The sequence below is a fragment of the Geotrypetes seraphini genome, chromosome 1, assembly GCF_902459505.1.
Source record: "Geotrypetes seraphini chromosome 1, aGeoSer1.1, whole genome shotgun sequence".
NCBI classification, from domain to species: domain Eukaryota; kingdom Metazoa; phylum Chordata; class Amphibia; order Gymnophiona; family Dermophiidae; genus Geotrypetes; species Geotrypetes seraphini.
In genome coordinates this window covers 357,606,566-357,628,351 of record NC_047084.1, presented here as the reverse complement: position 1 = coordinate 357,628,351, position 21,786 = coordinate 357,606,566, and the positions used below count along the sequence as shown (strand labels likewise).

At 46.6% G+C, this 21,786-nt stretch overlaps 1 protein-coding gene across 2 annotated transcripts in view; it reads right to left on the bottom strand.

Moving 5' to 3' along the window:
• The window catches only part of LOC117345659 (phosphatidate cytidylyltransferase 1), a 369,244-nt gene that overhangs the window by 154,323 nt on the left and 193,135 nt on the right, over nucleotides 1–21,786 (bottom strand). For both annotated transcript variants that reach the window (XM_033914615.1, XM_033914625.1), the window contains 2 exons: nucleotides 21,377–21,516; nucleotides 1,946–2,004 (listed from right to left, as the gene is read on the bottom strand). In XM_033914615.1, coding sequence (XP_033770506.1) covers nucleotides 1,946–2,004; nucleotides 21,377–21,516 — 199 coding nt within the window. The remainder of the gene's footprint in view (nucleotides 1–1,945; nucleotides 2,005–21,376; nucleotides 21,517–21,786) is intronic.

Here is a 21,786-nt window from a genome sequence, read left to right as displayed (position 1 = left end):
TCACAGGGGAGAGGTTCAGGGGGTCCGCCTTTGGCAGGAGGGCTTGGGATCCCTCCTGCCGCGATCACAGGTTTGGGTGGGGGTGCCGGTAGGAGGTTTTGGCAGTTCGGGAGGGGGATTGTAATTGCGGCAGGAGAGATTAGGCATCTCTCCTGCTGCAATTGTTGAGGGGGGGGCCAGGATTCTGTAACCGGCGTTGTTTCTGACAGACGTCGGTTACAGAATCCTGCTTTTAGGCGAAGGACTGGCTCCTCCTTCGCATAAAAGCTCTTATTTTAGGCATTTGGGACTTAGGTGATTTTTTTTGGTTGGGAATGTGTTTTAAGGTTAGATGTAGTGGTGATCTGGGTAATTAAACTGCTGAATGTAGAGGAAGGCCTTTCTTAAAAAAACAAACTCATTTTGGATGGTTTTTTTGAGAATGGACATTTTCCTGCTGCTACTTTCAGCGTTTAGGGACTTAGGCCAAAAGGGGACTTAGACTTTTTTTTTATTATGCCCCTTTGTGTTTACAAAACTTGTCTTCTGAATAACTCTCAAAATCTGGCCAATTTCAATAACAATTGGAATATGCTGTATCATCCTGAATAAATTTGCAAAAAGCCTACACTCATGTTGGTCACCACACTTTAACATGGTTCTTCAATTACTGCAATGATTTCTTTAGTGCACACTAATCAGACCATGTTGCTTCCTGGCTACTGACCAGTTGGAGTATGTTTCTTGCAATTTCTTCAAAATATATTTTATACTTATCCTCTTCCACCTTTTCTATAAACTCTTGCACAGTTTATGAGAACCCTAACCTTAATAAAGATTAGATCCTTCTGACTGAAAATTATGCTATGTTTAAAGCAAAATGGCTTCTATGCATAAGATGACTATAATTGCTAGGTGGTGGCAATGTTGTGAGGTGCCCATGAGTATAGGTGCAACCTCATCTGGAGTATTGTGTTCAGTTCTGGTCTCCTTATATCAAGAAAGATATAGTAGCACTAGAAAAAGTTCAAAGTATAGCAACCAAGATGGTAAAGGTGATGGAACTCCTCTCGTATGAGGAAAGACTAAAATGGTTAGGGCTCTTCAGTTTGGAAAAGAGATGGCTGAGGGGAGATATGATTGAAGTCTACAAAATCCTGAGTAGAATGGGTACAAGTGGATCAATTTTTCACTCTGTCAAAAATTACAAAGACTAGGGGACACTCGATGAAGTTACAGGGAAATACTTTTTAAACCAATAGAAGAAAATTTTTTTCACTCAGAGAATAGTTAAGCTCTGGAATGCATTGCCAGAGAATGTGGTAAGAGCAGACAGCGTAGCTGGTTTTAAGAAAGGTTTGGACAAGTTCATGGAGGAAAAGTCCAGAGTCTGTTATTGAGAAAGACATGGGGGAAGCCACTGCTTGTCCTGTATTGGTAGTATGGAATATTGCTACTCCTTAGATTTTGGCCAGGTACTAGTGACCTGGATTGGCCACCGTGAGAACGGGCTACTGGGCTTGATGGACCATTGGTCTGACCCAGTAAGGCTATTCTTATGTTCTTATTGCAAATGTATTCAAGATGCTTTATCCCATATTTTATTGAAATTGGTCAAGGTTTGACAGTTTTGTAGCAAATAAACATTGTATAGTTGTTTTTTTATGTGTATATACGTATACATATGATATGAAATATATATATATATTGTTCTGTATTAGACATTCAAATTTGACAATCATAGTTGCCCTTATATAACTATGATTGTCAAATTTGTATGTCTAATACAGACCAAATAAAGGACTAACATTTAGCAGATGAGAGTGTGAAACCATAACAGAATATGCACAGATTTTATTTTCTACTAGTCACTCTTATTTAAGCATTACTCTTAAAATTAGACAGAAAAAATAATAAAAATAGCATTAGAATATAGACTAATAGCTACAAAATGGTCAATACATACCATGTAGAACTGGAGACGATAATGTTTTTTCACTAAGCTCAATACAAATATGCAGAATCCTGTACAATAAAGAACAAATTTACACAGATGTCTCAAAATGTTGGGTTTTTTTTTCTAGTTACAATAGATATTGATACCTATGCAGTAAATCAACTACTCTCACAGATGGGTTACAAAGTTATGTATTGGCATTAGATCATCATAAGCTAACAGTCCTGCAAGGGTTCTAGGGATAAAATCAAACAAAGCACTTCACCCAAAATTTGTAACCCCTAAAAACTTCACACTAATTGTTTCTAATTATTACTCTCTATAACCCCAGGAGGAAAAACCTCCATAACCCCAGGAGGAAAATCCTCAGAAGCTAAACTTCAATCATTAAAGATAAACGATCTCTAGGCTTCTAAGGATTCCACAATCAGTTGAGTTTTCAGAATCTCCATATTGAATATGCATTTGAAATAAGAATGCACTATAGAATATGAAAATTTCTCTCATACATATTCATTCTGTAGATACTGAAAATCCAACTGGTTGTGGGATCCCTTGAACAAGTTTGAGAAGTGCTGTTATACTGATATAGAACAATTTTCTGTTAATGCTATAACTTGAGGCTTATAAACCATGACGGCAGATAAAGGCCAAATGGCCGTCTAGTCTGCCCATCCACAGTAACCATTATCTCTTTCTCTCTCCTAGAAATCCTACGTGCCTATCCCAGGCCCTCTTGAATCCAGACACAGTTTCTGTTTTCACCACCTCTTCCAGGAGACTGTTCCACGCATCTCTACCACTCTTTCCGTACAAAAAGTATTTCCTCAGGTTTACTCCGGAGCCTATCACCTCTTCATAAGTCTGTCCCCATAAGCCTTATCACGAAGACCACACACCATTTTAGTAGCCTTCCTCTGGACCAACTCCATCCTTTTTATAGCTTTTTGAAGGTGCAGCCTCCAGAATTGTACACAATATTCTAAATGAGGTCTCACCAGAGTCTTATACAGAGGTATCAAATACATCCTACTGGCCATACCTCTCCCTATGCAACCTAGCATCCTTCTAGTTTTCACCATCACCTTTTCAACCTGTTTGGCCACCTTAAGATCATCACATACGATCACACCCAAGTCCCGCTCTTCCGTCATGCACATAAGTTCTTCACCCCCTAAACTATACTGTACTGTTCTCTCTGGTTTTTGCAGCCCAAATGCATGCCTTGCATTTCATAGAATTAAATTTTAGCTGCCAAATTTCAGACCATTCTTCAAGGTTCGCCAGGCGTGTCTACTCTATTGCAGATTTTGGTATCATCCGCAAAGAGGCAAATCATACCCGATAACACTTCAGCAATATAATTTATAAAAATGTTATAAAGAACAGGAACAAGAACAGAACCTTGAGGCACACCACTGGTAACATCCCTTTCCTCAGAGCGATCTCCATTGATCACTACCCTCTGTCGTATATTTCTTGTGGCTTCTAGAGCTCACATTTTAACAAAACTAATTAGTTATAATAGAAGTTAAAAAAAAAAGAAGTATTAGTATTAAGATAAAAACGCAATTAGCTTCACCTTAAAAAAAAATACAATAAAAAAAAGTTTTCTTTCACTCTGAGGATTTTGTATTTCCCTACTCTTAATTCTATTTCTTTTTTTTTCTCATTAGGATCTATTTTCTAATTAACACTGGGTTTTACTAAACAGTGGAAGAACGGGGGAGTAGTTTGGCGCTAAAGCGGAATGGATGCATGATTTAACGGCTCCCTCCCTTCTCTAATATTTTTCCCCCAACTGACAGGTTTTGCGTATATACAGCACAGTTACTTACCGTAACAGGTATTATCCAGGGACAGCAGGCAGATATTCTTGATATGTGGGTGACGTCATCCACGGAGCCCCGTCGCAGATAGCTTTTCAAGCAAACTTGATTGAATATCTCAAAGTTTGCTAGTGCTGCAGTACGCATGCGTGTGCCTTCCCGCTCCACTAGAGGGCGTGTCCCCTCCTTGTGGTCTTCAGTTCAGATAGCTAGCAAAGAAGCCAACCCGGGGAGGCGAGTGGGTTGCGAGAATATCTGCCTGCTGTCCCTGGATAACACCAGTTACGGTAAGTAACTGTGCTTTAGCCCAGGACAAGCAGGCAGCATATTCTTGACATGTGGGTGACCTCCAAGCTAACCAGGATGGGATGATGGGAGAGTTGGCAATTTAGGAGAACAGATTACGCAAAACTGACTGGCCGACCGGCCGTTGTTCCTAGAAAAGGTATCTAGACAGTAGTGAGAGGTGAAGGTATGAACCTAGGATCACGTGGCGGCCTTGCAGATCTCCTCAATAGGTGTGGACCTGAGGAAAGCGACAGACGCCGCCATCGCTCTGACTTTATGCCCCGTGACCCGACCCAGCAGCGGGAGACCAGCCTGAGCGTAGCAGAAGGAAATACAAGCAGCCAACCAGTTGGACAAGGCACGCTTGGAAACAGGGCGGCCCAACCGATTGGGATCAAAAGATAGGAAGAGCTGAGAAATCGTCCAATGAGACTGGGTATGTTGGAGGTTTATGCCAATGCCTTCTTACTGTCAAGGGTGTGAAGCGCCACCTCACAAGGATGAGAGTGGGGCTTCGGAAAAAACACCAGAAGGACAATGGACTGGTTGAGGTGAAAGTCCAAAACCACCTTGGGCAAGAACTTGGGAGGAATACGAAGGACCACCTAGTCATGATGAAATACAGTAAAAGGCGGGTCCACAACCAGCGCTTATAGCTCACTGACTCTGCGAGCAGACGTGAGAGCAACCAAGCACACCACCTTCCAAGTGAGGTACCTCAGATGAGCCTTATCAATGGGTTCAAATGGAGGTTTCATCAATTGAGCAAGAACCACATTAAGATTCCAAACCACTGGAGGGAGCTTGAGTGGAGGATGAACATTGAAGAGGCCCTTCATAAATCGGGAAACCACCGGATGAAAGGAGAGCGGTTTCCCATCAAGCGGCTGATGAAAGGCAGCAATCGCACTGAGGTGGACTTGAATAGATGTCGATTTGAGGCCAGACCGAGACAAGTGGAACAGGTAATCCAGCACGGAAGGTAAGGAGGCAGATAGTGGCTCCATGCGGTGCTCAGCACACCACGCAGCAAATCTGGTCCATTTCTGGGAATAGCATTGTCGAGTGGAGCTCTTCCGAGAGGCCTCGAGAACATCCCTCACCGACTGAGAGAAGCTGAAGGAGGGAGGCATGTGGAGAGGAACCAAGCTGTTAAGTGTAGAGACTGCAGATTGGGATGCAACAGCGAACCCCGACTCTGAGACAGCAGAGAAAGAAATACAGGCAGCAGCAGAGGCTCCCTGACACTGAGTTGAAGAAGAAGGGAGAACCACGGCTGCCGGGGCCAGCGAGGAGCTATCAAGATCATGGTGACGCAAGCTGACTTGAGCTGCACGAGAGTCCTCAAGATCAAAGGAAAAGGAGGGAACGAGTAGAGGAACCGGCCCGTCCAATCTAGCAGGAAAGCATCCGCATCGAGACGATCCGGGGAGTAAATCCTGGAACAGAAGCGAGGCACCTTGTGTTTGAGGAGGGAGGCGAACAGATCTATTTGCGGTGTCCCCCATTGAATAAACACCTGGCGCAGAATCGAGACATGGAGCGACCACTCGTGAGGCTGGAGAAGACGACTCAACCTGTCCACAAAGCAGTTGTGTTCTCCCTGGATGTAGACTGCTCAAAGGAAGATGTTGTGGCTGATTGCCCACTCCCAGAGCCGAAGAGCCTCCCAACACAGAGACAGGGAACCCGTACCCCCCTGCTTGTTTACATAATACATTGCCACCTGGTTGTCCGTGCGCACCAGGACAACCTGATCCTGAAGCAGATGACAAAAGGCGACCAGGGCATTGAAAATGGCCCGAAGCTCCAACAGGTTGATGTAGCACCGACAGTCGGTGCTCGACCAAAGACCCTGGGTCCGGAGGCCATCGAGGTGAGCCCCCCAGGCATACGCAGAGGAGTCCGTTGTGAGGACCTTCTGCGGCGGGGGCACGAGAAAGAGCAAACCTCTCGAAAGATTGGAAGAGCGCGTCCACCAGCGGAGTGAACGCCTTAAGGAGGGAGTCACCGTAATGCGCCGAGAGGCAGAATCCCGGTCCTGTCTCCACTGAGATGCCAGGGTCCACTGTGGTATGGGGAGGTGAAGCCTGGCGAATGGAGTAACATGAACCGTGGAGGCCATGTGGCCCAACAAGATCAGCATCTGTTTGGCGGAGGTCGTGGACTGAAGGGCGACCCTCCGGCTCAGGCGGATAAGGGCAGTTTGCCGAGACTGAGGCAGGAACGAGCGGAGGCGAACCGTGTCCAGCACCGCCCCAATAAACTGCAGAGACTGAGAAGGGCTAAACTGGGACTTTGGAAAGTTGACCTCGAAGCCCAGATTCTGAAGGAAGAAAATAGTCCGTTGGGTCGCTGAAATAACCCCCTCCCGCGATGGCGCTTTCACAAGCCAGTCGTCGAGGTACGGAAACACCTGAAGACCCTGCAACTGCAGGGCCCCCGCCACCACCACTAGGCATTTGGTGAACACCCGGGGGGACGAAGCGAGCCCAAACAGGAGGACCTGATACTGCAGGTAAAGGTCTCCCACCTGAAACCGAAGGAACCTGTGAGAAGCCGGGTGGATCGGAATGTGAGTGTAGGCCTCTTTGAGGTCCAAGGAGCAAAGCCAGACCCCCTCGTCCTGCAGGGGATACAACAGGGGAAGAGAGAACATACGGAACTTCTCTTTGACCAGGAACTTGTTCAGCTCTCGAAGGTCCAGGATAGGGCGCAGGTCCCCGGTCTTTTTGGGGACCAGAAAGTACCGAGAGTAAAACCCCGAGCCCCGTTGACACACCGGGACTTCCTCCACCGCCCGGAGATGAAGGAGGGCATGGGCCTCTTGGAGAAGGGGGAGTTGTACTTTGTTCGAAGGACACCCTACTGGGGGCTGGTCCGGAGGCGGCACCCGGAATTGCAGAGAATACCCCTCCCGGATGACGGAGAGGACCCAATTGTCCACCGTGATCAGAGCCCAACGGGGAGAAAAGGCACTGAGGTGGCCCCCTATAGGCAGTGGAGAAGACTCGAGGACGGAGGGGGCCGGCCCACCCCAACCCAGATAGTCAAAAGGACGGTGCAGGCTTAGCCGTCGCCGGTGCCTGAGGCTTCTCAGGGGCCCTCTGCTGTTGCTGGCGCCGAGGAGGTGGCCTGGAAAATGCCAGCATCGACTTCTGGGGGTAACTCTGGGGGGGGGCAACTTAAATGATTTTGGAGGGGCGGGCTTCGCCTTGGTCCGTACCAACGAGGCGAAGAAGCGCTCATGCTCAGAGAGGCGTTTGGTGGCTGCTTCGATAGAGTCATCAAAGAGTTCATTGCCCAAGCACGGGAGATTCGCCAGCCGGTCCTGCAGATTCAGGTCCATGTCCACGATGCGGAGTCAAGCCAATCAGTGCATGGCCATTGCAAAATTGGAGACCCTGGAAGAGAATTCAAAGGTATCATATGATGCCTGAAACATATAAAGTCAAATCTGAGACAAGGTATCCAGGAGCCGGCAAAATTCCGCCTGGCGACGGACCGGCAAGTCCTCCAGAAATGAGGGCATAGATTTAATGCATTGTTTGAGGTAGGAGGTGAACGTGAAGTTGTAGTTCAGCACCCTATTGGCCATCATCGAGTTTTGGTACAGGCGCCTGCCAAACTTGTCCATAGGCTGGCCCTCCTGGCTCGGGGGTACAGCCGCATAGACTCGTGAAGGATTAGACTTCTTCAGGGAAGACTCCACCACCAGGGATTTGTGGGAGAGTTTAGCCTTCTCAAAGCCCTTACAGGGGACCGTCCGATACCTGGACTTCATTTTGGACGGAATAGCCTGGATAGCATAAGGAGTTTCCAGATTCCGGAAGAAAGTCTGCTGCAAGACCGGATTCAAAGGAAGATGAAGGGATTCCTTAGGAGGATAAGGAAGCTCCATCTCCTCCAAATATTCCCAGGTGTACCTGGAATCAGACTGAAGGTCTAATTGCAGCGCCTTGCCCATGTCCAACACAAACTTGGTGAAGGAGGATGGCTTACCCGCAGAAAGCCCCCCCCCAGGGGGGAAGCCGAACGAGATTCGGGGCAGCAGAAAATGAGGGGGATGCCTCCCTTGAATACTGCGCCGGGGTATCAGTGTCCACAAGCATGGAAGGCAAGGAGGCTCCACTGAAGGAACGAGGAGGAGTCGATGACTGCTTGCGTCAAGGAACCCGGGAAGGCGAAGACCCCGGGGTCCAAGGAATGGAGAACCGGGCAGCCCGCTCCGATAAGCCCCGGGGAGAAGAAATCGGTCGACTCCGGAGGGAGGTGGGAGTCCTCGACCTCGGCGCTCCGCGGTCCGCAGACCGGGGCGGGAGAAGAGAGGGGTCAGACAGGATGAGGTCTGACGGCTTAATGGACCCTGTAGTGCAGGGACCCGGGGACCGACCTCGCCTCGGGGGAAAATCCCTGGCCGCTTCGCAGCTCTCCGCCTTGAGGACGAGGCACGTCTCGATCGGTGCTTCACCCGAGGCTGGGCAGTGGGAGAAGTCCGCTTCGACGGAACCAGCGAGGAATCACTCGAGGACAAGCGTCAAGACCGACGCAACTTGCCTCGAGAGTCCCCGGCGCTAAGCTCAGGCTGGTCCGCAACGAGTGAGGTCGAGGCCGGGGCAAGTTGGGCCAAAGCCGAGGAGATCTGCGAGGTTAAAATAGCCTTAAGCATATCCTCAAACATCAGCACGGAAACCATAGGGTTCGGAGGTACCGGTGCTCCACTGCATTCCAACGAGGGTGAACTCTATGCAGAGCATTCCCTTAAAGTGGAGGCAGGCTTGGAAGTAGGCCTCTTTGAGGCTGGCAGGACTATGCTCGCTGCCTGGATGGCCAGAGACTCCGAGGAAGGCTTCTTCGGTAGCTGAGCTGAAAGAGGAAGAGGCGACTTACCCGAGGCCGAGGGAGATTTGCCTGGGATCGAGGTCTTCGAGGCCAACGTCGAGACCTGGGGTCCAGGTCGAGGCTTAGACTGGGGTTGAGACATCACCAGCTTCCATGGCGAAGAGGTCAAGGATCTTCGCCCGACGCCGACGAAGAGCCCGAGGCTGAAGGGTGGCGCAACGAGGACAGGAGTCCGAGGGGTGATCGACACCGAGGCAAAGGATACACCAACGGTGCGGGTCCGTAATAGAGATAACCCGACCGCACTGTGTGCACTTTTTAAACCCAGTGAGAGGCCGGGACATAAGGCAAAGAGAAGGGCCGCGGCGCAGATGAGGCCAAGCGGCTACAAAAAGACCGGGCGCCCCGGTCACAAAGAACCAAAAACAAAAAAAGATTTTTTAAAAAAATACGGAATTAAAAAAAGAAAATAATAAAACACAGAGCACAGCGACTTCCGACTTGAAAACAAGAAAAGAAGCCGCGGTGCAAGAAAGGCACAGGATCGCAGAGAAGAGAGACAGGGCTTTCTTGCTCCACAGAAAACTAAGAACTGAAGACCACGAGGAGGGGACGCGCCCTCTAGTGGAGTGGGAAGGCACACGCATGCGTGGTGCAGCACTAGCAAACTTTGAGATCTTCAATCAAGTTTGCTTGAAAAGCTGTCCGCGACGGGGCTCCGTGGATGACGTCACCCACATGTCGAGAATATGCTGCCTGCTTATCCTGGGATAATGTATAATACAGGTATTTCAGGTGTATTTACAATACGAATATATTAAGAGTATAATATGAGTTTAATGAGAATGGTGTCAGGAAAACAGAGTAAGTTAGAGGTGGCTTTCACAGCGGCAGGTGCCAAAAGGCCTAAACCTAACCCGCTGACACCACTAAAAGTGTCACAGGGTCAGGATATTTTGGAAATCCTTGACCCAGTAATGTCACAACTACAAGTTATTAAAACTTTAATACAAGAAAGTACATCTAAAAATTCCACATTGAAGGCGGAGTTTGCAAGTTTATCACAGCAGATGATAATCTGTAATAATAGAACAGAGCATTTGGAGCAGCACGTTTCTGCCATTGAAGATAGATATCAGTGTTGCCAAGCAGATCACAAAATACTTGCACAAATGAGAAAAGATTTAGAAGAAATTAACAATAGAAGTTGCTGTAATAATGTGCAGATTTTGGGCATTCCAGAGAGAGCAGAGGGCTCTAATGTCATAACATTTCAAGAGGAGTTTATACCCTGTTTATTAAATCTGCAATTTAAATTTCCTTTAGATATTGAAAGGGCTCATGGAATACTGAGTAGGGTGGTGAATCAAGAGTCTGGGCCTTGACCATTGATTTTCAAAGTCCTAAGATTCCAACAGGGTCTTGAAATACTTACAGCAGCAAAAAAACCCCAAAAGAATCTTAAATGGCAAGGAGCCAAGATCTCTATGGTTCTAGATTTCGCGAAACAAACGGCTTGGGCAAGGAAGCAATTTTTGTCTATGCGTCCTCAGCTCAGGAGCACAGTATGGGTAATGGGTTATTTTATCCAGGAGTGATGCATGTTACTTTTCAAAATAGAACAACTAATTATACAGATCTTACAGCACTGCAGGACCTTTTAAACGACCATTTGATCACTATGATTGTGAACTAATTATTATTGATTATTTGAACTGAGTCAGACTGTTTTGACTTATGACTGTAATGCCAATTTTAGCTTTCGTTGGGAAATTGGATTCCATTTAACAAGCATTTATTATCTGTTAGAGGAGGGGGGAACCAATTCTTGTGTTCCTACTGCTTGAGACCAATGCTCACCAGTAGAGATATGGGGGTTGGGAGGGCGATTTGGAGGGGGTTATGGGGGGAGGGAGGTAAGCAATGGAAGTTCTAGTGTGAATGGGGTTCTATGGAGTGTGTATGTATGGCAGGGGTTTGAATATAGAGGAATGAAAGTTTTCTATTATTTTAAAATCTTATGCCACTTAAAATATTTTCCTTAAATGTTAATGGCCTCAACCATCCTATTAAATGTAAAAAAACCCCATTACTTTCTTAAAAAGGCAAAAAGCAGATGTTTATTTGCTTCAAGAAACTCATTTGAATGCCACAGAATCTCCTAAATTATAGGGCGATTGGGTAAAGCACAGTTACTGTAAAGCACAGTTACTTACCGTAACAGGTGTTATCCAGGGACAGCAGGCAGATATTCTTGACTGATGGGTGACGGCACCGACGGAGCCCCGGTACGGACAATTTTAGAGTGATTGCACTCTAAGAACTTGGAAAGTTCTGGTAGGCTGCACCGCGCACGCGCGAGTGCCTTCCCGCCCGACAGAGGCGCGCGATCCCCAGTTAGGATAAGCCAGCTAAGAAGCCAACCCGGGGAGGTGGGTGGGACGCAAGAATATCTGCCTGCTGTCCCTGGATAACACCTGTTACGGTAAGTAACTGTGCTTTATCCCAGGACAAGCAGGCAGCATATTCTTGACTGATGGGTGACCTCCAAGCTAACAAAAAGAGGGATGGAGGGAAGGTTGGCCATTAGGAAAACAAATTTTGCAAAACAGATTGGCCGAAGTGTCCATCCCGTCTGGAGAATGCATCCAGACAATAATGAGATGTAAAAGTATGAACTGAGGACCAAGTAGCAGCCTTGCAGATTTCCTCAATAAGAGTGGAACGGAGTAAAGCTACAGATGCTGCCATTGCTCGGACTCTATGGGCCGTGACAGAACCTTCCAGTGTCAGTCCGGTCTGAGCATAACAGAATGAAATGCACGCTGCCAGCCAATTAGACAACGTACGTTTAGAAACAGGACGTCCCAATTTATTCGGATCAAAGGACAGAAAGAGTTGGGGAACTGATCTGTGGGGTTTCGTACGCTCTAGATAGTAAGCTAGAGCCCTTTTACAATCCAAAGTATGTAGAGCCTGTTCCCCAGAATGAGAGTGAGGTTTCGGAAAGAAGACAGGCAGAACAATGGATTGGTTGAGATGGAATTCAGAGACAACCTTAGGGAGAAACTTTGGATGTGTACGCAGAACCACCTTGTCATGATGAAAGACCGTAAAAGGTGGATCTGCAACTAGTGCATGTAGCTCACTGACCCTCCTGGCAGAGGTAAGAGCAATAAGGAAAAGTACCTTCCAAGTGAGAAACTTGAAAGGAGTGGTAGCCAAAGGTTCAAATGGAGGCTTCATTAAGGCGGAAAGAACCACATTGAGATCCCAGATAACAGGAGGGGCTTTAAGAGGTGGTTTCACATTGAAAAGACCTCGCATGAACCTGGACACCAGGGGATGAGCTGAGAGAAGTTTTCCATGAACCGGCTCATGGAAGGCAGCAATGGCACTGAGATGGACTCTGATGGAAGAAGACTTAAGGCCAGAGTCAGACAAAGAAAGCAAATAATCCAACAATGTCTCCACTGCCAGGGAAGTGGGATCAAGATGGTGAAGAAGACACCAGGAAGAAAATCTTGTCCACTTCTGATGGTAACATTGCAGAGTGGCTGGTTTCCTGGAGGCATCTAGAATGGAACGAACGGGCTGAGACAAAAGAGTATCATGAGAAGTCAGCCCGAGAGATACCAAGCTGTCAGGTGCAGAGACTGGAGGTTGGGATGTAGAAGAGTCTCCTGATGCTGTGTAAGCAGAGAAGGAAACAGTGAAAGAAGAAAAGGTTCCCTGGAACTGAGTTGAAGTAGAAGGGAGAACCAATGTTGCCTGGGCCACCTCGGAGCAATCAGAATCATGGTGGCTCTTTCCCTCTTGAGCTTGAACAAGGTTCTCAACATGAGAGGCAGAGGAGGGAAAGCGTACAGGAACAGATTGGACCAGTCGAGGAGAAATGCATCCGCTGCCAGACTGTGAGGAGAGTAGAGTCTGGAGCAGAATAGGGGCAGCTGGTGATTGTGAGGAGCTGCAAAGAGGTCTATCTGAGGAGTGCCCCATTGAGCGAAGATGGACTGTAGAGTGCAAGGATCGAGTGTCCACTCGTGAGGCTGGAGAATTCTGCTGAGCTTGTCCGCTAAGGAATTCTTTTCTCCCTGAATGTAGATAGCTTTTAGGAATAGATGGTGATTTATGGCCCAAGTCCAGATCTTCTGGGCTTCCTGGCACAAGAGGCGAGAGCCCGTCCCACCCTGCTTGTTGATGTTGTACATTGCAACTTGATTGTCTGTGCACAGCAGGAGAACTTGAGGGAAGAGAAGATGTTGGAAGGCCTTGAGGGCATAAAACATCACTCTGAGTTCCAGGAAATTGATGTGATGCTTCTTTTCCTGGGCTGTCCAAAGGCCTTGAGTTTGGAACTCGTTCAAATGAGCTCCCCAGGCATTAGGGGAGGCGTCGGTGGTGATGACTAGTTGATGAGGAGGTAGATGGAGCAGAAGACCTCTGGATAGATTTGAGGATATCAACCACCATTGTAGAGACTGACGAAGAGATGATGTGACAGATATGTGACGTGAGCAAGGATCCATCGCTTGGGACCACTGGGTAGCTAGGGTCCATTGAGGAGTGCGCAGGTGAAGACGTGCGAAGGGTGTGACATGAACTGTAGAGGCCATGTGACCCAAGAGTATCATCATTTGCTTGGCAGAGATGGAAAGTTGTAGAAGCACCTGCTGACACAGAGATTGAAGCGTTTGAAGACGGATGGATGGCAGGAACGCTCTCATGAGGACTGTGTCCAAGACAGCTCCGATGAATTGAAGTCTCTGAGTGGGGATGAGATGAGATTTGGGTAGATTGATCTCGAACCCCAGAAGTTGAAGAAACATGATGGTTTGGTTGGTGGCCAGGAGAACAGTCTAAGATGAATTGGCCTTGATTAACCAGTCGTCCAGGTAAGGAAAGACCTGAAGGTGGTGAGATCGTAGAAAGGCAGCCACCACAATCAGACATTTGGTGAACACTCTTGGAGAGGAGGCAAGACCGAAGGGCAGCACCTTGTATTGGTAATGACAACGATTGATCATGAAGCGTAGGTACTGTCTGGAGGCCAGATTGACCGGTATATGAGTGTATGCTTCTTGGTAAAGAGTGGCCAGAGAAAGCATTTTGAATTTCTCCTTGACCAAGCATTTGTTTAGATCGCGAAGATCTAGAATGGGTCTTAGATCTCCTGTCTTTTTGGGGACTAGAAAATAACGGGAGTAGAATCCCTGCCCTCTCTGATCTAGAGGAACTTCCTCTATAGCGTTCAGAAGGAGGAGGGATTGAACCTCTTGAAGAAGGAGGGAAGACCGAGGAGTGTTGAAAGCAGACTCTCTTGGCAGACTTTGGGCAGGAGGTGTCTGAAAGTTGAGAGAGTAGCCGTGGCGGATGATGTTGAGGACCCACAGGTCCGAGGTGATGATTTCCCAACGGCTTATGAAATGTATAAGGCGTCCTCCTATGGGCTGTGGAAGATGAGTAGAAGGAGAAAGATTGGCTATGTCCCGGACAACCAAGTCAAAAGGACTGAGTTGACTTTTGAGAAGGAGGAGGTTTCACTTGCTGTTGCTGCTGGGCAGGTCGAGCAGGTTGCCTCTGTTGCTGCCTCTGACGCCTGGGTTGTTGCTGTGTTTGAGGTAAGGGATGAGCCACAAACCTTTGTTGGTAGGCCGATTGTTGACGAAAAGGCCTAGAAGGTGGGGTCTTCTCCTTTGTCTTAAGGAGAGTATCCCATCGAGTCTCATGAGCTGAAAGTTTCTGAGTAGTAGAGTCCATGGATTCTCCGAACAGCTCATCCCCTAAGCAAGGTGCATTGGCCAGTCGATCTTGGTGATTGACATCGAGTTCGGACACTCTGAGCCAGGCCAGTCGTCGCATAGCCACTGACATAGCCGTGGCTCTAGAGGTCAGCTCAAAAGTGTCATAGATTGATCTGACCATGAACTTGCGCAGTTGCAAGAGCGATGAAGAAGTTTGGCGAAAGGCTGATTTCTTACGGTCAGGGAGATATTTCTCAAAAGATGACAAACTTTGAATAAGATGCTTAAGATAAAAGGAAAAATGGAAAGCATAGTTTCCTGACCTGTTCGCTAGCATTGCATTTTGATACAGCCTTTTGCCAAACTTATCCATGGCCTTACCTTCCCTGCCAGGAGGGACAGAAGCATATACACTAGCCCCCGTGGATTTCTTTAAAGTAGACTCTACTAATAAAGACTCATGGGGGAGTTGAGGCTTGTCAAAGCCTGGAATAGGTATAACCTTATATAAGGAGTCCAGTTTACGGGGAGCTCCTGGAATGGTCAGAGGTGTCTCCAGATTTTTATAGAAAGTCTCTCGCAAAATATCATGGATAGGCAGCTTGAGAAATTCCCTTGGAGGCTGGTCAAAGTCAAGAGCATCTAAAAATGCCTTGGATTTTTTGGATTCAGCCTCCAAGGGAATAGATAAAGTGTCACACATCTCTTTAAGAAAAGAGGTGAAAGAAGTTGCATCAGGTTTGGAAGATGGATCAAAACCAGAAGGATCCTCGTCCCCTGATGAACACTCTCCCTCAGAGAGGAAAGGCTCTTCTGAATCACCCCACAGATCAGGGTCCCTCACCTGAAAACTGCGGTCTCGTGACTCCGGTGTGGAGGGTTCTAGGTGTCGAGTTTTATGAGTCGACTTACCAGACCTCTGTGAACCGGTACCGGGAGATGTTAAGGGTTGTGCCGGTGCCGATGTTTGAACAGCCTGGTGTCTCGGTTCCGGTGCCAAGACTGGCATTGATACCGAAGAAGTGATGTGCCCCGGTACCGACAAAATGGATGCCGATAAAGGGGGCTGCTGCACCGTCGGTACAGGTGGCTCAGACCGGACCGGGACTGGAAGGCTCGGAGTCAAAAGAGCAGGGAGTAGCTGTTGGAGTTGTTCCTTTAGCTGGACCTGCAGGACTGCGGCAATGCGCTCGTCCAATGAAGGCACCGGTACCGCTTTTTTCTTCTGCGGTACCTTGGGTGCCGCTCTACACTCCGAAGAGGAACCCGATGTCGAGGGGCTCACCTCAATCGGAGCGGAGCGCTTCCGTGGGTGCCTCGTGGTCGGCAGGATTGGACTCGCTGCTACTGAGACCAGAGGACGCTCCAACGGGGAAGGCTTCTTAGCCGGCTTACCTGCGGGGTGCGACGCCGGCGCGGTATCGCGCGGTGTCGACGAAGTAGGTGCCGACTGAGATGGAGCCGACGTCGGTGCGGAATCAGACATCTCGGCGCCGAACAATAACTGCTGCTGTATCTGGCGGTTTTTAAGTGTTCTCTTCTTTAAAGTCGCACAGCGGGAGCAGGTAGACGCTCGATGGTCAGGACCAAGACACTGCAGACACCAGTTGTGTGGGTCTGTCAGTGAAATTGGTCGAGCGCACCGCTGGCACTTTTTAAACCCGGGTTGAGGGGGCATGAAAGTGAATACGGCTTCTGCCAAATCGAAGGCCGAGGCCTCGATGATGGCAATAGGCCCCGCCGGGGCTAACCGAAAACTGATGAAAAAAATTAAGGTTTTTGTTTTTTTTTTAAGAAAAGAAAAGAAACAACGGAAATAAAATTTCCAAAAGGGTTTACGTGAGCGGGAAGGCGATATTAAGTAGAAAAAAGAACTTTCAACAGCCTTTGAAAGAAACGCATCTTCTTAGCTCCGCGGAAACTAAGAAACTGGGGACCGCGCGCCTCTGTCGGGCGGGAAGGCACTCGCGCGTGCGCGGTGCGGCCTACCAGAACTTTCCAAGTTCTTAGAGTGCAATCACTCTAAAATTGTCCGTACCGGGGCTCTGTCAGTGCCGTCACCCATCAGTCAAGAATATGCTGCCTGCTTGTCCTGGGATAACAGGTTATCCAGGGACAGCAGGAATATATTCTCACATGTGGGTGACATCATCCATGCAGCTACCAAAGTGTACATGCACTTTAAGAACTTTAGAAAGTTTGTGACTGTCCGCACTGCGCATGCGCGAGTGGCTTCCCACCCAACGTAGGCACGCATCTTCTCAGTTCAGATAGCTAGCTAAGAAGCCGACCAGGGGAGGTGGGTGTGTTGTGAGAATATCTGCCTGCTGTCCCTGGATAACACCTGTTATGGTAAGTAACTGTGCTTTATCCCAGGAGAAGCAGGCAGCATATTCTCACATATGAGTGACCTCCAAGCTAACTAGAATGGGATGGTGGGAGTGTTGACTTTTTAAGAAAATAAATTTTATAATACATTTTGGCCAAAACGGCCATCCCGTCTGGAATAGGATTCCAGGCAATAGTGAGAAGTGAAGGTATGAACCGAGGACCAAGTGGCAGCTTTGCATATTTCATCAATAGGAATAGATCTAAGGAAAGATACTGAAACTGCCCTAGTTTGAACTTTATGGACTGTGACTCAACCTTCCAGTTGCAACCCAGCCTGAGCATAACAAAACAAGATGCGAGCAGCCAACCAGTTGGAAAACATCCAGTTGGAAACTGGATACCCCAACTTGTTTGGTCAAAGGAGACAAAAAGTTGTTGAGAAGATCTATGGGATTTAGTCCTTTGAAAATAGTAGGCCAAAGCATGCTGTTTCCCCAGGATGAGAATGAGGCTTGGGAAAGAACACTGGGAGAACAATTTGATTGATTGAGATGAAATTTTGTAACAACTTTGGGTAAGAATTTTGGATGGGTGCGGAGTACCACCTTATCATGATGAAATACTTATAAATGGTGGGTCCATTACCAAAGCTTGTAGTTCACTTACTCTTCAAGCAGACATGAGAGAAATGAAGAAAACTACCTTCCAAGTGAGATATTTAAGATTTGCTATAGACATAAGTTCAAATGGAAGCTTCATCAGTTGAGGAAGAACAACATTGAGATCCCAAACTACTGAAGGTGGTTTGAGAGGAGGTGTGAGATTGAAAAGTCTTTTCATAAATCTGGAAACCACAGGATGAGCAAAGAGAGGTTTTCCATCTAATGGTTGATGAAAAGCAGCACTGAGATGAATTCTAATGGAGGTAGATTTGAGGCCAGATTGGGATAAATAGAATACTTAATCCAGAATCGAAGTGCAACATTGTCTGGTGGTTGGTTTTCTGGAATCTTCTAGGATGTCTCTGACAGATTGAGAAAACTGAAGCTGTGAAGTTATCCTGAGAGGTACCAGGCTGTCAGGTATAGATACTACAGGTTGGGATGAAGATTCGTAGTAGAAGTGGCTCTTTGATGCTGAGTTGAAGTAGAAGGGAGAACCATGGTTGTCTGGGCCACTGAGGAACTATCAGAATCATAGTGAAAAAGGAGGGAACACATACAGGAACTTGTCTGTCCAGTCTAGGAGAAAAGCATCTGCCTTCAGACAGTGAGGACAATAGAGTCTGGAAAAGAACTGAGGCAGTCTGTTGTTGTGGGGAGACACAAAAAGGTCTACTTGAGGAGTCCCCCATTGAGAAAAAAATTTGATGAAGAATCGCTGAATTGTGTGTCCATTCGTGTGGTTGTAGAATGCAACTTAATTTGTCTGCCAGTGAATTTTTCTCTCCTTGAATATAGACAACAGCTTTGAGAAAAATGTTGTGAAGGATTGCCCAATTCCAAATTTTCTAAGCTTCCTGGCAAAGGAGAAGAGATCCTGTTCCTCCCTGCTTGTTCACGTAGTATATGGCCACTTGATTATCTGTACGAATGAGAATGACTTGATCTTAAAGAAGATGCTGTCTTTATCTGCCGTCATATACTCTTACTTGGTTCCATGTGGGAAAAGGTCCTCTTAAGAAACATATCTTAATTGCATCTACTAAAAGATCAGTGGTTAGTTTGTGATTTATATCTAAATAAAATGCACAGGCAATTGCATTGAATTTTGACATCATCATCCAGACTGCTAATTTTAAAGACAATAGCTTTACGCTAATTGTTTTCAACTTTCCAAACAGATATTAAGCAAAACTCAGCCAGCCTTAAAGAACAGTAACCCAGACACACCAAATTACATGTATTTCATTGCCCTCACAAACCAAATAGCCCTCTTCACACAAATTCAAAGAGTGTGGATTGTTCTTCCCTTGGTCTGGCATCTCTTCCTTTTTCTTCCATTCTCCCCAGTCTCCCCGTCCACGGTCTTACTTTTCTCTCTCATTCTCAAAAGTCCCATCTCCGCATCCTACCTACAAACCTGTCTCTGAAGTTATCAACAACACAGAAAATTTGCTTCTCCAATGTCCCGCTCCTTTTGCCGCAACTTCTTTCCATCTGTCATGTAACAGGAGGTTGCGGCAGAGGGGGCGAAATGTAGCCGCTGGAAACCTTCGGGGCTGGTACCTGGGAACCTGTGTGAATTGCTGTCAGTGACCTCATAGATAAGTGTTAAGGTAGGACGCTGGGTGAAGGCGGAGAGAGAGAGAGAGGAAAAGATACCAGATCGAGAGGGGGAGTTGGATTTATGTTAGGGGGGAAATGCCAGAGTGGAGGAAGGGGAGTTAGGTTTGACGGGGTAAGGGGATATGCAGAGTCCGGAGGGGGCTGGTATTTACAGAGAGAAGGCAAGATGCCAGATGGAGGGGGAGGGGTATTCGGTTTCGGTTTGACGAGAAAGAGGGGAGATGCTGAATCGGGAGGAAGTTGGAGATGAGGTTGGATTTGCAACCAATATAAACACTCTGATAATAATTTGATACATGATCAAATTTGCATCCATTTGATGTTCTTTTTCCATGAAGCTAAATAAATCAAGTTATAGTAATCTAAAGTACTTAAGACTAAAGATTGAACCAAAAGCCTAAATGTATTAAAATTAAAATAGGATCTAATGGTCTGAAGTTTCCATAGCAAGAAATAACATTAATAACACTAAATCCAGATGCACTATATCAAGTTCACCTATATTCACATGGATGCAAAGGTGACTGTACATAATATGGCATAGATATGCTGAAACCAATACTTCCTAGAGCAGGGGTGCCCACACTTTTTGGGCTTGCGAGCTACTTTTTAAATGACCAAGTCAAAATGATCTACCAACAATAAAATTAAAAAAAAACACAAAGCATACTGTACTAATAGAAAATGTTAATTATCATTCCTATTCCAGGGTTTTTCAAAGAGGTCAAAGCAGATGACTCTATGCACTATCACCTCAGTAACAACCATACAAAAATAGACAAATATACCCCCTCCCTTTTTACTAAACCACAATAGCAGTTTTTAACGCAGGGAGCTGCGCTGAATGCCCAGCGCTGCTCTCGACACTCATATGCTCCCTGCGCTTAAAACCTCTATTGCGGTTTAGTAAAAGGGGACCTTAGTGTAAAATATAGACAGCAGATATAAATTCAGACACATTTTGATCACTAAATTTAAAATAAAATCATTTTTCCTACCTTGTCTGGTGATTTCATGAGTCTCTGGTTGCACTTTCTTCTTCTGACTGTGCATCCAATCTTTCTTCCCTTCTTTCAGCCTGTATGCTTCCTCTCCTCCAGACCTCATTCCTTCCCCCAACTTTTCCTTCCTCTTCCCTTTCTTTCTCTCTGCCAGGGAGCCCTTTCTTTTTTTTCTGTTTCTCTTCTTTCCTTTTGTCTCCCTGCCTGCCCTTTTTCTTTCTTTCTCCCTGCCCTCCCCCAAGCCACTGCCACTGCCATTGCCATCGGGGACCAGGACCCAAACGCCATCAATAACAGGCCCCAAGCTCGCCCTGCTTTGGCCAACCATCATTCCTCTCCCCGACGTCAATTCTGCCGTCAGGAAGAGGAAGGCTGATCAGCCCAAGATCGTGATCAACCTATTGGGGGAAATGCTGCCGGGTCCTGCCTTTGCGGAAACAGAAAGTAGGCAGGACCCGGCAGGAAGAAGAACAAATGCTTCACTAACCTGTCTCCCGCATTAGCCCGTAGCGAACGCTTACTTCAGGGCTCTCAACATGTGCGTGCCGGCTTCCCTTCTCCCCCCCCCCCCGGACATAACTTCCGGTTTCGGAGGGAAGAGAAGAGAAGCTGGCACGCACACGTTAGAGCCCGGAGCATAAGTTCGCTACAGGCTGAAATCTCCAAGCCGTTTTTTTTGTTGTTTTTTTTAAATGTTCAGCAGCGGCAGATGACAACTGGGCAGACCGCCCAGCTAAAAGGCCCTAGGGAGAACACTGGAGAGGAAGGCTGATCGACCCGGTAGATCAGGACAGCAACACGCTCTATCACGGAGCCCGGGATGGGCTCCACGATTGACTCACGTTGCCTTCCTGAGCTACTGGTCGATCGCGATCGACGTATTGGGCACCCCTGTCCTAGAGGGTACTTCGAGATCAGCTTGAGAAACAATCAATACAATTCTAGTTTGATTTTTAAAAAAGGCTGTAGTCAAGTTTCAACAGTGTATACAGGTATTTTTAATTTTAAAAAGACAAAAAACAACAACTTTATTTTATCTATCTTAAACTTTATGTGAAAAATTGCTAGAAAAACAAGTTAAGTTTGTATGCCCATAAACTTCTATTGCAATGCTTACCTGCCAAATACAGTGCAAATGATATAAATCGATGGTAGCGAATAAGGAATTGGAGTGACTCTTCTCTTTGCACTGATGTGACAAAGTAATCTGCTGCTGTCTCTCCATAGAAAAAGTAGTTCACACATAGCAGGAAGTACCTGTAAAATGATTAGTGTCTTATTTACTACTGATTTTCCAAGATTGTAAATCAAATTTGATATAAGAATATTCATATTTTCACTAATGGTATTAAGTTCCTCATTTAGAAAATTAGGTAAAGCTTAGAATTTTATGCAATCATTTGGTTAAATGAAATACTGGAATTTAGTATAAGGATGTGAGATTATAAAAAAGAGAGATTGGAGTCCAGGGGATAGTAGGAATCATTCTATTAGAACTAGTTGAACGAGGCATTGTTTTTGAGTCAG